Source organism: Pteropus medius, unplaced genomic scaffold (genome assembly GCF_902729225.1).
Source record: "Pteropus medius unplaced genomic scaffold, Ma_sr-lr_union100, whole genome shotgun sequence".
In the NCBI taxonomy this organism is placed as follows: Eukaryota; Metazoa; Chordata; class Mammalia; order Chiroptera; family Pteropodidae; genus Pteropus; species Pteropus medius.
The window spans coordinates 12,094,866-12,110,911 of NW_024354502.1; the positions used below are offsets into that span (position 1 = coordinate 12,094,866).

General features: G+C 32.6%; 1 protein-coding gene and 1 pseudogene across 1 annotated transcript in view; both read left to right on the forward strand.

Moving 5' to 3' along the window:
- Window positions 1–16,046, forward strand: part of CSMD3 (CUB and Sushi multiple domains 3) — a 1,005,898-nt gene that overhangs the window by 758,198 nt on the left and 231,654 nt on the right. Inside the window, exons 28-30 of the mRNA XM_039853604.1 lie at window positions 1,716–1,907; window positions 9,049–9,187; window positions 12,565–12,752. Coding sequence (XP_039709538.1) covers window positions 1,716–1,907; window positions 9,049–9,187; window positions 12,565–12,752 — 519 coding nt within the window. The remainder of the gene's footprint in view (window positions 1–1,715; window positions 1,908–9,048; window positions 9,188–12,564; window positions 12,753–16,046) is intronic.
- On the forward strand, window positions 6,852–6,967 carry LOC120595793 (uncharacterized; annotated as a pseudogene).

Consider the following 16,046-nt stretch of genomic DNA (forward strand, 5'->3'; position numbering starts at 1 on the left):
TTATATTCCTACAACCTAGCACAATGCCTGGAATATATTAAGTTAGTAAATGAATGAAAGGGTGAATATCAGTTATGTGTCTGTAATCCTGCAATTTGTGTCATTATTGTAATATACAATTGAAAAAATAATGTGTACAAGTGCTGAATCCTACATTTATAAATATAGTTTAATAACAGCTTAAATGGATATTTAATAGCTTCTTTGTCTTGATATCTAATCGGCATATGCTTTAGGATAAATCTATTTTTGTGATAATTCAAAGTAATATTTTGTTTCATTAACCTGAATTATTCAAGTTAACTATTATTAAATGTGCCATATACTATGTATAGAAGAATGGTTACTTTCCTTAACTCTCATACTATTCTCCTCTGATGATATTTTTTAACTTTTTGTTTTTAAATAATTTTAGATTTACATACAATTGTAAGAAATAATAAAGACAGAGTCTATATACACTTCACCCAGTTTTCCTCAATGATAACTTCTTGCATAACTATAACATATCACAACCAGAAAATAGACATCAATACAATCCACTGATCTTATTCAGATTTTACAAGCTTTATGTAGACTCATTTGAGTGTTTATTTATCTCTGTAGTTTTGTATGACCACCACCACTGCAGTCAAGATATAGTACAATTCCATCACAAGGATCCCCCATGTTACTCTTTTGTAGCCATAGTCACCTCCTTCCATCCCTTCCCCCTACAACCTCTGATAACCACTAATCTGTTTTTCAACCTCATAAGTTTGTCATTTCAAGAATGTTTCACAGATAAAGTCCAACCTTTTGAAATTGTATTTTTTTTTTACTCAGCGTAATTTCCTTCAGGTTCATCCAAGTTGTCATGTATCGTCATTTTTTTTTTTAATGTTTAGTTATTCACCATTTGAAAGGCATTTGGGTTGTTCCTAGTTTCCAAATATTACAAATAAAGCTACTGTGAGCATTTGTGTTCAGGTATTTATGTGAACATAGTTTTTATTTCTCTGGGGTAAATGAGCAAGAGTGCAGTATTTGGGTCGTATGGTAAACACATGTTTAGTTTTGCAAGAAACTGTCATACTTCTTTCCAGAGTGGCAGTACTATTTTACATTCCCACCAGCAATGTATGAGTAATTCAGTTTTCTCCAGAATCTTGTCAGCATTTGATGATATATTTTTTATCTTAGCTGACCTGATAGGTATGAGGTGATATCTCATTGTGGTTTTAATTTGCATTTCTCTAATGGCTAATGATGTTGAATATCTTTTTACATGCCATCTGGTATCTTCTCTATTGAAATATATTTTTGTTTATATTTTAATATTTTTTCTTTTTCTTCTTTCACAGCTGAGTTTTAATAGTTCAAGATACTAGTCCTTTGTGTTATATATGCCATGCAGACATGTTCTCCTAGTCTGCAGCTTTCTTTTTTATCCTCTTCACAGTATCTTTCACAGAGCATCTGATAATTTTGAGTAAATCTAGTATTTAGTTACTGAAATACCATACCCCCTCTTGAAATAAATTAGCGCACAAATTATTTAACAAAAAAATGTTAAAGTATTTATTATGCAGACATTTAAAAATTGCTCAAGAATTTTTAAAGTTAATTTTCTGAAAGCACATCAGTATATGGAAGATTCTAAACTGTAAGATCTGGAACTTGAAAATTGCTTTTGGTACCATCAAAACTAAAGGCTTGTTTCTACCTTTTAATAGGTTCTGTTGCCACTGCATGCCGTGACCCAGGTGTTCCCATGAATGGAACTCGAAATGGGGATGGACGAGAACCTGGAGACACTGTTGTTTTTCAGTGTGATCCAGGTTATGAACTTCAAGGAGAGGAAAGAATAACCTGCATTCAGGTAGAAAATCGGTACTTCTGGCAGCCCAGCCCACCAGTCTGTATAGGTATGAATTAAAGAACAATTAAAACTTTATACAAGTAGAAAAAAATGTTTAAAAATGGTCATTGGCATCATTAATTAAGAACAATAGTCTAGAATAGGTTTTATATGAGAGTCTATGATTTCAGAGGTCTATGAAGCTTCAAAAACTGTAAACAAATTTAAACGATTATTATTTCACCCCGAGGGAGAGGATCCATAATTTCATTAGATTCCCAATGATTCTAAGATCCTTAAAAAAAAAAAAAGTTAAGAATCAAAGCTCCTGAAAAATCCTGATCTTTCCTATCTACTATATAAATGGAGTTGTTCACTGCTTTTAATAAAGTGTGGATTCAGACTCCACTTTTTAAATGGGTCGTATTGATCTCGCCTCTACAATGGTTACTTCTGAGAAAGAATTTTATCAGAACTTATATTTGAGTTTTAAATCTTTGACTTTTCATTCAATTCATATATTCTAAAAGAATATAAGTTTTTATTTTGATGATCTAAGGATTTGCAGCAGCTAGGTTCATACTTTCAACTGTCTACTTTTAGTCTCCATGCCCTGTTCTTGATCCCTAAATTAGACTAGGAATTAAGGTACATATTACTTCTTTCCTAGGCCTGAAAAAGAGAAGATGTACCACCTTTGGAGAATATTTGCTACATAATCCTTTTTAAAAAAATCTCATTATTATTATTATTTTTTTACATTAAACAAGTTCAGTCTCAAACCTTTTAGCTTAAGTGTTTTAGAATTGGCATCATTTTGAATTTATAATGTTTTGATCAAAGTGTGTACTCTACTTAAAATGTATTTCTTTAAATATTTTCTTTCTTATTACATTGTAACTTGAGAGAAGATTCCATTACTTGTTGACCATTGTATTATAATATTCAGCACAAGCGAATTTAGCACATTTAGGAGAGAAAGCATCAGTTTTATTTACATATCTCCAACACATAAATGCATTTGAAATAATTGTTTCACAGTAATAAGAAAAGAGTGTTTTTGTACATCAGTTAGAAATGAACAAACTCAAGGACTCATTTATATTTATTTTGCCCCATTTTGTAACTTTTTATGTGAGTTACAAACTCAAATTTACTAGTCATTCATTGTGTCCTAGATATTGTTCTGAACATTGAGGATTTATCAGTAAAACATAATAGAGAAATTCCTTGTTCTTATGAAGCTACTTTATGGTGAAATGAAACTATAAATCTGAATATTCACTTTATATTTTCTGTACTTTATATGTTGGCATTTTAAAAACACTTCATGCACAGAACAAAACAGATCCAAAAGCTTGAACCAGCCAAGGAACAAACTGACAATTCTGTGCTTATGTGGAAAATGAGGCAGATAACAAGGGCAAATCAGATTAAAGAGAGTTTTAAAAAATATACAAAATAAAGGTATAGCTTGAGTCAGTTCAAATTTAGCTATATCTCCCTTGGCACTTTATTATTTCTGTTTATACCTCTTCATGAACCACTGCAAGATTCTAAACCATCAAACATTAATTAATATATATTTCCTCATAAAAGCAAGGGAAAAGTACTGTTAGGAAACATTTTCAAAGAAAAAAAGACCAAAACAATGAAGTTTCATTTGTTTGTTTACTATTCAATTAACCGAAAAAGTCCTATTAAATTAAAATGCCACATGCCAGTTAATTGGAATTTGACTGAGTATCTTGTAAAGAGAATCTGTAAAGAAGAAATGGCATGACACCACAAACTTGCTGTAAAACTTCTTGCTTTATTGTGATCCTTAGACATGGTTAAAGGGTGTTGCTTATTAGAATTACCAGAGAGCTATATTATGTCAAATGTTTTTATGTTTAGAATCCTAAAATATTAACAGCTTTATACTGAAATTCTAGAAAATACAACATTATAAATCATAAAGAAAATAAGAGTCTTGAAATAGGCTGTTATAAAATTCTATTTGTAGGTAAAACTATAGCTAGCAAGCCCTAATTCTAAAAAAGAAAAAGTGAACACTAAATCATACTTAAACCAAGCAAGTTGCAGAAAATTTTTGTATGGATTACAGTGCTGTGTATTTTTTTGGTAGGAAAAGATAGCTTGAGGAGAGGATATGCATTAGAGCTTCTCTGAGAAAGAAAATAACCTAAAAATAAAATGTCTGAAAAATTGCTAAGCCTGCAGAATGCTTGACCTCTGAAACTGATAAGAAAGAACTCCATGATTGGAAACACTATGCCAAAGATTAAACCCTGAACTTTTGAGAAATTCCATAACTCTGTGTCTCAGACCCTGGAGCATAAAGCATTTTGTTTGCGTGTAGAAGTAGTCAGCCTTCTGGCAAGTCCCAAACAGAAGGGTGCCATCTTTAAAAGATAATAGATTTCATTCTAACAAAATTGACAGTGTGGAGATTACTTTGACCTTGCCAGAGGGAAAGCAGCAGTACTCAATATGAAGGTAAATTACAAAGACATTAGTGTGGGTAGGTGCTGAGAAAGACGGTAAACACAAATAAAACTGAATTGGGGCAAAAAATTAAGAAAATTGTAAAAGAGTTATCTGTAGTTGCCTGTATAACTGCCTCACAAGAAACTGCACTCAGGACAAATTGTTAGTATCAGAATTCCATGGAACCTAACTGAATATTTAATTCATAAATTTGATTTAAAGAGAATCTTAATCTGAATGCTTTATGATTAGATGCATGAAATAAATATGTATTTTCCAAATGGAATTTAAAGTTTAGTATATTAATGCAAGGAGAATTTTTTTTTTTTACTCACTGAGTGTTTGAGATATACAAATGTCAGATAATATCATTATCTTATAGATTAGTGATGAATGCAGACACCCAAATAGAATATTTAAGTAAAATATGGTAAGAGAAATAATAAAGATAGACAGAAGTTGCTATGGCTACCAGAGTAGTTTGGAGAGAGTTTCAACAGATCCCAGCTGGAAATTTTCAGGAAAACTTCCTGGAACCAAAATGAATCTTTAAACATAAGAGTTATATAAATGTAAAAGGGAAAAAAAACATTTCAGGGAAAGCATAGGCAAAAGCATGGAAGTACCAGAAACTATAAGCAATTGATGGTATTCACATGTAAGCTGTATGTTTAGAGTGGCGATTGAATCAATTTGAAAGATTTCAGGGGTCAGGTTATGAAATCTGTTCTAGAATTAGATCATTATCTTTTAGACAATGTGAAACAACTGCAGAATTTTATGCATGGGCGTAGTGTGATTAGATGTTTTTACTAAGGGAGGGATGAATTGGAGGAAACTAGAGGCATGGGAAACAAAAAGACATTGCAATAATTCTGGAGACATAAAAGTCAGATCTAGAAATATGATAGTAGGTGAAGAAAAAAAGAGATGGGTGAAAATATCTACGAGGACCTGTAAGATAGCTTGTTGATGGATTGAATACAAGTATGCAGTGAAGAAAAAGGAAGAATCTTTCACCACTAGCACTAGCTTGAAAATATGGATGAAAAGAAAAAGAAAAATTAAGTTGAGGTTTGGATATATTGGACAATCTGTGTTTGATGTACCACAGGCTACATGGTAGAGATAACTAGTAAGCATTTGGGCATATGGTTTAGAATTAAGCAGAGAAATCTGATGGAGAGAATAGGAAAAAGAAGTCATCAGTGTATAAATGGAAGATAAAGTAAGAAAAATAGATATGGTCAACAAGGAAGAATGTAATAGAATGGAAATTAGAGACAACTAGGTAAGTAACTCAGGAGGATACCAGAAATGTAAAATGAAGTGCAAAGAATAAGTGCTTGGCAATAAAAATTTGAACAAAGATATTAAAAGAAAATTAGAAATGGAGTTCCAAAAACAAAGAGAGTGAATTTAAGGTGAAAATCAACAATTAAGAATGACTAGATATGAAAAGAAAGATAAAGGCAGAAAAGTCTCTATTAGTCAATACAAGTCACTTCAGGGTGAGGTTAGATGCCTTTGTATTGAGAGCAAGAAGGCTGAGGGAGATAACAATGGCTGGAGAGAAAATGAAAGTTGAAAAAGACCAGATACAAACATCTAGATCCCTAAGCAACAAAAAGATTATTGTCTCTAAATATAATTTTACAAAAAATAAGTTTTCTCAGGATGAATACTTTGGTGCTTTTTTTTTGAAGTATAATATAAGAAACTATTTGCCCAGTAGTGACCTGCTTTGCTAATCATATTGGTCAGCCTATAGGTAAATACAGCACATAGATGAAGAAACAATGAGATTAGACCTCCTTTTCAAAAGACTTAGTTGTAAAATAAAAAATATGAAATAGAGACCTTTATTTAAAACATTATTGCAAGTTGGGGGCAAGGGACAAGGACAACTATGATAGGGAGAACAATGTGACCTTAAGATCTACAAGCATCTCTTAAGTGAAATAAGTTAGTCAGAGAAAGACAAATACCATGTGATTTCACTTGTATGTGAAATCTAAAGAACAAAATAAACAAAATAGAAACAGACTCATAGAAACAGAGAACAAATAGATGGTTGCCAGATGAAAGGGAAGTTGAGGGCTGGGTGAAAAAGGTGAAGGGATTAAGAAGTACAAATTGGTAGTTACCAAATAATCATGGGCATATGAAGTACAGCATAGGGAATATAGTCAATAATATAATAACTATGAATAGTGCCAGGTAGATACTAAGACCAATCAGAGGGGCCACTTCATAAATTATATAAATGTCTAACCACTAGGCTATACACCTGAAACTAATATAAAATAATATTGAATGACAACTGTAACTGAAAGAAAAAAAAAAGATCTATAAGCATCTTGAGAGTTAGGCAAAAGGGATTTTTCTTTTATAGAGATGAGTACAGAAGGCTAGAAAGAACCAGGTATTGGATGTGGTTCCATACTGTAGTGGTTATCACATCTGCTTTCGACACAGAAGGTCCTGGGTTCATGCCCCAGTGAAGCCATGGTCCATGGTCTACAGCCATACCACCTTGAATAAGCCAGATGTCTGATCTCAGAAGCTAAGCAGGGTTGGGCCTGGTTAGTACTTGGCTGGGAGACCACCTAGGAAGGCCAGGTGCTGTAGGCATAAATAATAATAATAAAGAAAGAAAAAGAAAAAAAAATTAAAAAGAACCAGGTGTCAGGAAACGGGAGGAAAGGGTAGCGAGATGGGTAGTAGATCAGAGAATGTTGTACTCTGAGTCCAGCCTATCCTAAGAAGGGGTTGTATGGTGGCTCAATGTCAAGAGCAGGCCAAGGGTCAGGGGCATAGAGGAAGGAAAAAAGTTTAACCAAAGTTTAACGAGCCTTTTATTCTGATTATTCAGTGAGAACAAGCAATTCAGTTAACAATTTGAGTCAAATGGAATTTACAGGGTCTGTGTTTGGTCTTGTCATGAGAAAATGAGATGGGTTTCTTTAAAGGATCTTATCTAAGAAATGATAAGACATAGTGAGAGGGGTGGTTCTTCACAGTCAGCTCATTTAACCAAACACAAAATCGTGAGGGGATATCTTAATCATCAGGTAAAATTCAACATTTTTAGATGAAAAAAAAAGTGAAAAGAAATAGGTCATAGAGAACTTAGTTTTATTTTTAAGATGGAAGAGACTTGAGCATGTTTGTGGACAAAAGGAAAGAAGCCAGAAAGAGTAAAGGGTATAAATGAATAAAAGCTCTGAAGACAGGGATTATGTGCCCAGGTTGAGGGTGTTATCCTGCTTAACAGGAGGACTCTATCCTCTGATTGTAGAGAGAAGGCAATGAAGTTTGAAAAGGAAGGGCTTCGGAAAGTTGAGATATTTTATGTCTGTTGGGTCTTTTAATAAGGTACCTCAAAAATGCACAGGCCATAGATAAGCAGTAGTGAATAAATTAAGTCTGAGCCAATAAATATTCTCCATAGAGTAGGAGCTGAGGTCATCTACTATGATGAAGGTACTGAGGCAAGAGTAGCAGAGAGGCATGGGGAAATGTAGTAGTGGACATCCGTAATTTAGACGGCAAAAATCACCAAATTGTAATGATGATTTTGAATATCTAGAATCTAGACTCGGGCAAAGAACAGAGATCTGAAATGGTTCCAGAACCAAAATTCTCCTTCCCAAACCAGTTTTATGCTGTCAAAGGAATTCAGTGTGCCTTATAGCTGAATGTTAAAATTAATCTGAGAAAACTATAATTTTAAAGAAGAATGCTGTTGTGCTGATTATGTGTAAGAGATATAATGTGATCATGAGAATCTCAGTGTCTCTCACTCCTCTTCCCCCACCCCTTCTCCCCTTCCCTCTCTCTCATGTTTATAATCCCACTGTCCCACTTCACCACACCAGGACTTCCACATCTTTATTTTTCTATTTTTCTGAAGCTGCCAACTCTGCGTAATATTTGTGTGTATGATGATAAACTGTGTTTAACAGACTTCAACAATAATCCCCTAAAGAATCTATTCTCTGAATTTCACTAACAATTTTTTGAGCCTTTCCATTGAAGTGTTACAGAAACCTTTATTTAGAGCTGCAATAATAACTGTAGTAACTGTCCATTTTTATTAACAAGTTAGGCAACTAGAATTTAGAAATATCCTAACACTCAATATAAGGGTATTTTATTATGAAGTGCTGTAGGTTCTCAGATAATTATCCATTCTCACTCATTAACTATATCACAGGCTCTTTATAAAATACATTAAAAAAATACCAGGGAAGATGTAAAAATTAGCCAACTATCTCATATCCTATTATTGCAGTTATTATTAGAGGTTTTGTTTTGCTTTGTTTTGTATCTAACTTTTCTAGTATCCTTCAGATTTTTTTTTTTATCAGTAACCATGGAGAAACCATCTTTACCCCTCTTCTCAATGCTTTTCTTGTGCATGAAAAAAAAAAAAAGTAGTAATAGAAAGAGAGATAAGTATATATGTAATTTTTTCTTGTCCTTTGAAGCCAGTAAGGGATCTAAATTCAGTATATCCACATATGTATGTATTTAATATTTTAATGGTCTTTCTTGAAAGATGATGCTGTATTCAGGCATTTAGTTCTATAAAAAGTCAGGTCTGTACAAAACCTCCTAAACCTGTTTAGAAAACTGTTCTCACAAATATTGATAGCTAATAACTTTTATTAATCACTGAAGGCTTTTGTTGTTTGTTTGCTTATTTAAAGCACCCTGTGGAGGCAATTTAACAGGATCATCAGGCTTTATTCTTTCGCCAAACTTCCCTCATCCATATCCCCACAGCAGGGACTGTGATTGGACCATCACTGTCAACACAGACTATGTTATCTCCTTGGCATTTATCAGGTGAGTACCTATACATTTCCATATTTAAAAAATCTTTTTGTCATTGCTTTAGCATTTGCTTAGGCAAATTTTTATTTGTATATGTGACATTTTTTATTATTGTTTACTAATTCCAATACTGATACTTCGCAATCAACAGTTTACAAATCTTTGTATAATAGCAGAGATGCCAATGTGGTTCTGAAAGCTAGTGGGCGATCATCTTCACCAGATTCCAGTGTAGAGGAAACATGTTAAAGGTCGAGTGGTTTATCGATTCTCATGAAATGTGATCTCTTTATAACCTTTCCTCCCTCTTGTATTACCATCACTGGTTCAGAAAATTCAGTTTTTCCTTAACTTCAGGATTAAAAGGTCAATAATTCAAGAATTTTTTTCTCCCATGTGTACACCATATTTTCTAAGCATCTGAACATCCATATGTGCAGCACTATATAGTCTTCTTACCACTCTCACTGGTGGTCTTATTAAATCAAGCTGACAAAGAGGAATTTGTTGGATCATGTCCAGATTTCTTAGCAAAACTTGTTCCATGATAGAACTTTACATGGGAATATTTTAAAATTTACATTTGTTGTTTAGCCCTGCAATTAATAGCAAGTTAGCTTAGAACTGAAGAATACGGCTGCTTGTGTGGGAAAGAAAGTAGCTGAGTTTGAGCCCTAGCTCTGCCACTGTCATCTGTGTTACCTTGGGTAAGCTATTTATCTGAATAAGCCTCTGTTTTCTCACATAAAGCTAATAGCTATTATCACAAACCTGGACCTAACTCTTCCCCTTGAGGTTTCAATGAGAGTGTTGGACATCAGCAAATCAAAGAGTTCCTAAGTAGACATGTTACTAATCTTCAGTGTCTAAGACCGATGTATGTGGTCTCTAGTAACACAATCCGTCCTCCTGCTAGTGTGTTAAAGCGGCTTGGTATTTAGATAAAATGTGGAGCTTAAAAATGCATTTTTTTCTAACATATTGAAGCTAGGTTTGAAAATTTAACTTTGGGTGGTGAACACACAATGCAATATATATATAACGTATTATTAGATCATACACTTGAAACTATGTGATTTTATTAACCAATGTCACCTGATTATTTTAATAAAAAATAAAAAAATTAAAGAAAAGATAGTTTGAACTCATGAAAATTTAAAACTGTAAATATATAGAATTTTTGTTTCTATAATTTATAGTGATATAGTGATAATTGGTAATAAAAAGCAACAGTGATGATGTTAGTTATATGCCGAAACCCAGTTATGACACAGCTCCCCGAGATAAGTATAATTATTACTCCCATTTTACAATTGAGAAAATGTCAGTACTGACATTAGAAATGATAAAATGTATGATTTAGGACTTAGTTTACTTATAAAATTGTTCTAGTTAGTAAATGAGTGGTAGAAGGCTGTATTAATGAAGTACATAACCTAAATTTGACTTCCAGCTATGTCATTTGATAGACGACCTTAAGGAGGCCACTGACATTCCAGGGCCTCAGTTTACCCGTTGGGAAAATAGAAATAGTAAACCCTCCCTTATACCACAGGATTATTGACAAGACCACGTTAATATTTATGAAAGTGCTTGTAAAATAAAATATACTCTTAGAATGTACTATCTTTTCAGTTTTTCAGGATAGTAATCCTTATAGCTAAGATTATAAGATTTTCTAGACAAAAAGGCTTTTTTTGTTTTATCATCATTTCAAAGAAGTTACAAATCAATATTTTGACTTTTTTTTATTGAACCCCAAACTAGAATTAAAAAGAAATGTACTGCAATTCATTGTTAAGTAGGCATTTGGCCTTCCAAGGATAATACATACACTGTCACATCATTTACAAAACACTTATTTCTAGTGATTCTTCCAACACTGGGATAGATAAAGAAGTTCTAATTCTTGTGAAATCTTAATGTTGAAAGAGATGAAGTTCAGAAAGCTTGTGTTTTAGTCCAAGACAAGGATAGAAAGTTATAAAATAAGGCCTTAGCCTCTAATCTCCTCTATATTATAGCAAAACTTACCGAAATTTAGACCTCGTATCCACTGAAAGGTTTTAAGAACAATTAATTGAATTAGATTTGTGAAACTACTGAATAAATTAAAACAAAGTATAACAATGTGGTGGTCCTGCAGTTTTGTCATGTTACAGGGTACCCTTATACATGGAAAAGTTGGGAATCTCTGAATTATCCCAGTCTTTCTTCATCACAATTTATGTACACGTAAGCTAACTGGATTCCTCTCTTTCACACATGCATACACAAAGGATTAGAATGGTGGAAACTTAACCTCTATAAATCCAGTAGATTTGGAAATAATATCTCCTACCTAAGAAGTTTCTTATTCAGATGCAATGAAAATAAAACTTCACACAATAGTTTCTCTGCTAATGGATGTTCAACAGTTGCAAGCTTTACTGATTTTATCACAAACTTGTTGACTTTTCTTAATGACCCAGTTGAGTTCATCCTTTTCTTTGCCACAGTATGAATTAGGTAATAGAAAGACAAATGATTGCATATCTTCTGCCTTCTAAATATGTGAGTTCTATAATCATTATGAGACAATTCTCATACTTTTGAAAGTTGTTAAGGCAAGTTTATTATGTAAATTTAGCAATGTTAAAATATTGATTTGAATATTTTACATGCTAAAATGTTCTTATTCCCACATTATTTAATTTTGACAAATAGTGTATTGATTTGATTTCCCCTACATTAAGTTCTAAAAGAAGAAAATATATTTACTTTCAGAGAAAAGAATACGTAATGCAGTATGCAGTATTTCATTTGAGTAATTTAAATGCAAATTTTGTGTTTCAAACTTTTGTTTGAATCTGATATGTGGAGTTGAATTTTAAAACAGCAAATCTGCTCATTAATTTTGAAGTTCAGGGCAAATAGTACCATTGACAAAGAAAAGAGAGATTGTGTTTCTGATGCAAAGTATTTTAATGAAAAAAATTGAAAAATAGATGCTGTCCTCTACATTTTACTGGCATAAAGTAATTACCTAAGGATATATAGTTTAACAATGGCAGAAGCAGAGCTTGAACCAACATCTCTGACTACAACTCCTATACTCTTTTGTTAACTAAACTATTTGCCTTACAATCATTTGTATTCTCTGTATAGATACATGCCAACTTAGAAATATTTGAAAATATCAAGATGTCTTTTTTCTTTTCCACCACTGATTTGATATTCATATTCACCATTTTCAGAATAACTTATTTTGACGAGGTCAGTTGTAATTTTTAAAGAAATTTACTGAATTAATATATGATTATATGATTTAAACTTACTACCTTACCAATAACCGTTCTACTTCTCTCTCTTCCTTCTTTCTCTGTCTCTGTTTCTTTTTTTTTTTTTAGTTTTAGCATAGAACCAAACTATGACTTCCTCTATATATATGATGGACCAGACAGTAATAGCCCACTAATTGGAAGTTTTCAAGACAGCAAGTTACCAGAGAGAATAGAAAGCAGCTCAAATTCTATGCATTTGGCTTTTCGGAGTGATGGATCTGTTAGTTACACTGGATTTCATTTAGAATATAAAGGTAAATGAGAACATTTGATTTTAACATCATGATTTAAATTGTATTTTATACAGGAGGGAAATTTTGCATTGGCCATTGTCAGTGGTTATATGTGCAATTCTTAGCACAGGCTACCTACAATTCATCTCATAAAAGAGCTCTCACTGTAGACTTTTCCCATCAGTGAGAAGGAAATTAATATTTCCCTAATTACTACCAAAGGAAATGTATCAGCAAACAAATTAGCAATTTAGTATACTCTGAGAGTTGGCTGAAACCACAAAATATTTTTTTAAAAAAACCTTTTCTTTGGAAGCTGAAGATTCACTTAAATATCTTCTAATCAGAGACTATCAGTGATAAAGAGAACAAAATACAGTGATAATCATGTTTCAGGAAATTTCTAAAGATATTTGAATGTGTCGATATTCAGAATTAAAATGCAGTGATTATTATAGCATTTTAGAATATTTCTGCAAGTATTTAAATGAATAAATATTATAATGCCTATGGATGTTTCTAAATATATTTTTTGTAAATTTTATGCTCACTGACTATAAGAACAAATTAGATCTTAGTTGTTCATAGTTATTTTTTTTTTTTTTATCAATGATTGAGGTCCTAAAGGACATGCTGATAATTCATCTCAAGTTATCGAGTTCTAAAAATACATTTTTTTGCATTTGTCATGGGAACAAGGGTTTGTTTCTTTAAGGCTATCACAAGAAGTCAGGGTAAATTCCACAACTTCACATTGCATGGGTTAAGGAAGGCTTTTTTAGGGAAAGGAAAAACTCACAAGTCAGCAAGATGTAGATGCTTGAAGTCGTCCAATATCTCTATCATTCCTTAGAAATGCATGCAAGGGCCAAGATACCCACTAGACGTGAGCAGGGTGTGGATTTCATCCCAATGAGAGATTGAGCCCTCAATGGGACTCTCATCTGACAGAGGAAAGTAAGAAATGGCCTTTCGGTAGGAGAATATACAAGCTGCTTGGTACCAGACAGTGAGGATTTAGAGTGCCAGCTATTTATTGGGACTGTCTGCAAATGCTAGCTGCTCCTAAACCAGGGGACCCTGGAGAAGCTTAAACCTTATGATCGTGGGCTAGGAAGTGTTGGTCTTATGGAGAGTTGAAGTTGAGCACTCTGTCAATCTCTTCAATTGCAAGAGGCTCCCCACACCATATTCCAGGACCCAGCTAGCTGGCAATCCAGGCAAATTATAATGAGCACTCAAGGCCCTTTTCAGACAGCCTACTCTTTTCATGACAGTATCTTCCTAATTCTGTGTTGATTATCTTTTCTGTGTATGTATACTTGTATAAAATTTTATATTTTCTATCATGTGTACATCCTTTATACTATTTTCCTAATTTAAAAAATTTTCATCATGTATATATCCTTATGAAAATTTCCTTTTACATTGTTTTTGAGATTCATCAATGATAGATACATGTATGTTTAGTTCATTAATTTTTTATGATATTCTATCATATGACTGTAATATAGTTAATATATAAATTATTCTGATAGATACTTGTTTTTTTCAGTTTTTCACTACCAGAAATGAATTATGATTATTTTAACATTCTTTTTCATGCCTTCTTGAATATATTCATGAGTCTCTCTAAGATATTTATATACCTAGGAATGGGATTATTGGGTCAAAGGTTATGAACCTCTGGAATGTAACTCCATATTGCCAAATTACTCCCAGAAGAAGTTTCTCAATTTATGTTCTCAATATCTGATAAAACATTTCCGAAACTCCACATTTTTAATTGAGATACAATTGACATATAACATAGTTTTAGATGTACAACATGATGATTTGATATATGTATATATTACAAAATGATTACCACGATAATTTAGGCAGCACCCATCACCACGCATAGTTACAGTTCTTTATTTTTTATGATGAGAACTTTTAAGATCTGTTCTCTTAGCAACTTTCAAATATGCAATACAGTATTAACTACAGTCACTATGCTGTACATTATAACCTCAGAACTTATTTATCTTATAACTAGAAGTTTGTACCCTTTGATTACCTTTACCTATTTTCACTTACCCTTGACCCCAGCCTCTGGCACCCACCAATCTGTTCTCTGTATCTACGAGTTTGGTTTGTTTGTTTGTTTGTTTGTTTGTTTAGATTGCACATATAGGTGAGATCACACAGTATTTGTCTTTCCTGTCTGACTTATTCCACTTAACATAATGCCCTGGAGGTCCATCTGTGTTTTCACAAATGGTAGGATTTCCTTCCTTTTTTATGGCTGAATAATAGTTCATTGTGTGTGCACACACACGCACATACACACACAAACACGCCCTCAGTTTCTTTATTCATTCAGCTGTCAATGGACACTTAGGTAGTTTCCATATCTTTGTTATTGTAAATAATGCTGCAGTTAAAAATGGAGGTGCAGGTATCTTTTCAAGATGGTAATTTTGAGAAATGACGTTTTTGAAAATCCCAGTGTTTTTTTTTTACACTCAAAAGTTGTCAGTCTCATGGGTGTTAAATGTTATGTCATTGTCATTTTTACTGCCTTTTCCTTAATTACTATTAAGTTGAGTTTCATTTCCTCTTTTGCATACTGAAGTTTTCTTTTTGGAAATTGCATATTCCCATTGTTGTACATTTTTTAAATCAGTCGTCTGTTTCTTTTTTTATTAGTAGGAAATATTTTTAGTATTGTGAATATTATTTCTTTATCTATTATCTCTGTTGCAGTAAAAATTTTCCCACCATCTTTGGCAAGTTATTTTACTTTATTTCTGGTTTCTTTTGCTGTACAAAAATTTAAAAATCAATATCAATAGTTAATCTTGTCTGTTTTTCATGGTCTGCTTTTTAGGCCTTGATTTAAAAATACTTTCTTATTATTAGGTCATAAAAGCATTTTTCTAAAGTAAAGTTTTAAAGCTTTGTTTTTCATCTTTAATATCTTTCATGTATGTGAACTTTATTTTTACGTAAGCTAGGAATCTAATTTTATTGTTTCCATGTGGATAATCAGTTGCCCTAAAACCATTTATTGAAAGATATTTCTGCTGCTGTCAAATATCAAGATTCTATATGTCTACTTCAGAATTCTGTATTGTGTTTTCCTTGCCTATTTTTCTATCTCCAGGCCAATACTTCTCTGAACTTAACTATTGTAACTTTAAAATAAGTCGCAATATGAAGTAGGCAGAGTGCACCACCTTATTCTTCTTCAAAATTGTCTTGTTGTCTGTTAACCTTTTGAACTTTTATTTTGATTTTTGAATTAAGCTTCTTTTTACCTGTTGAATTTGA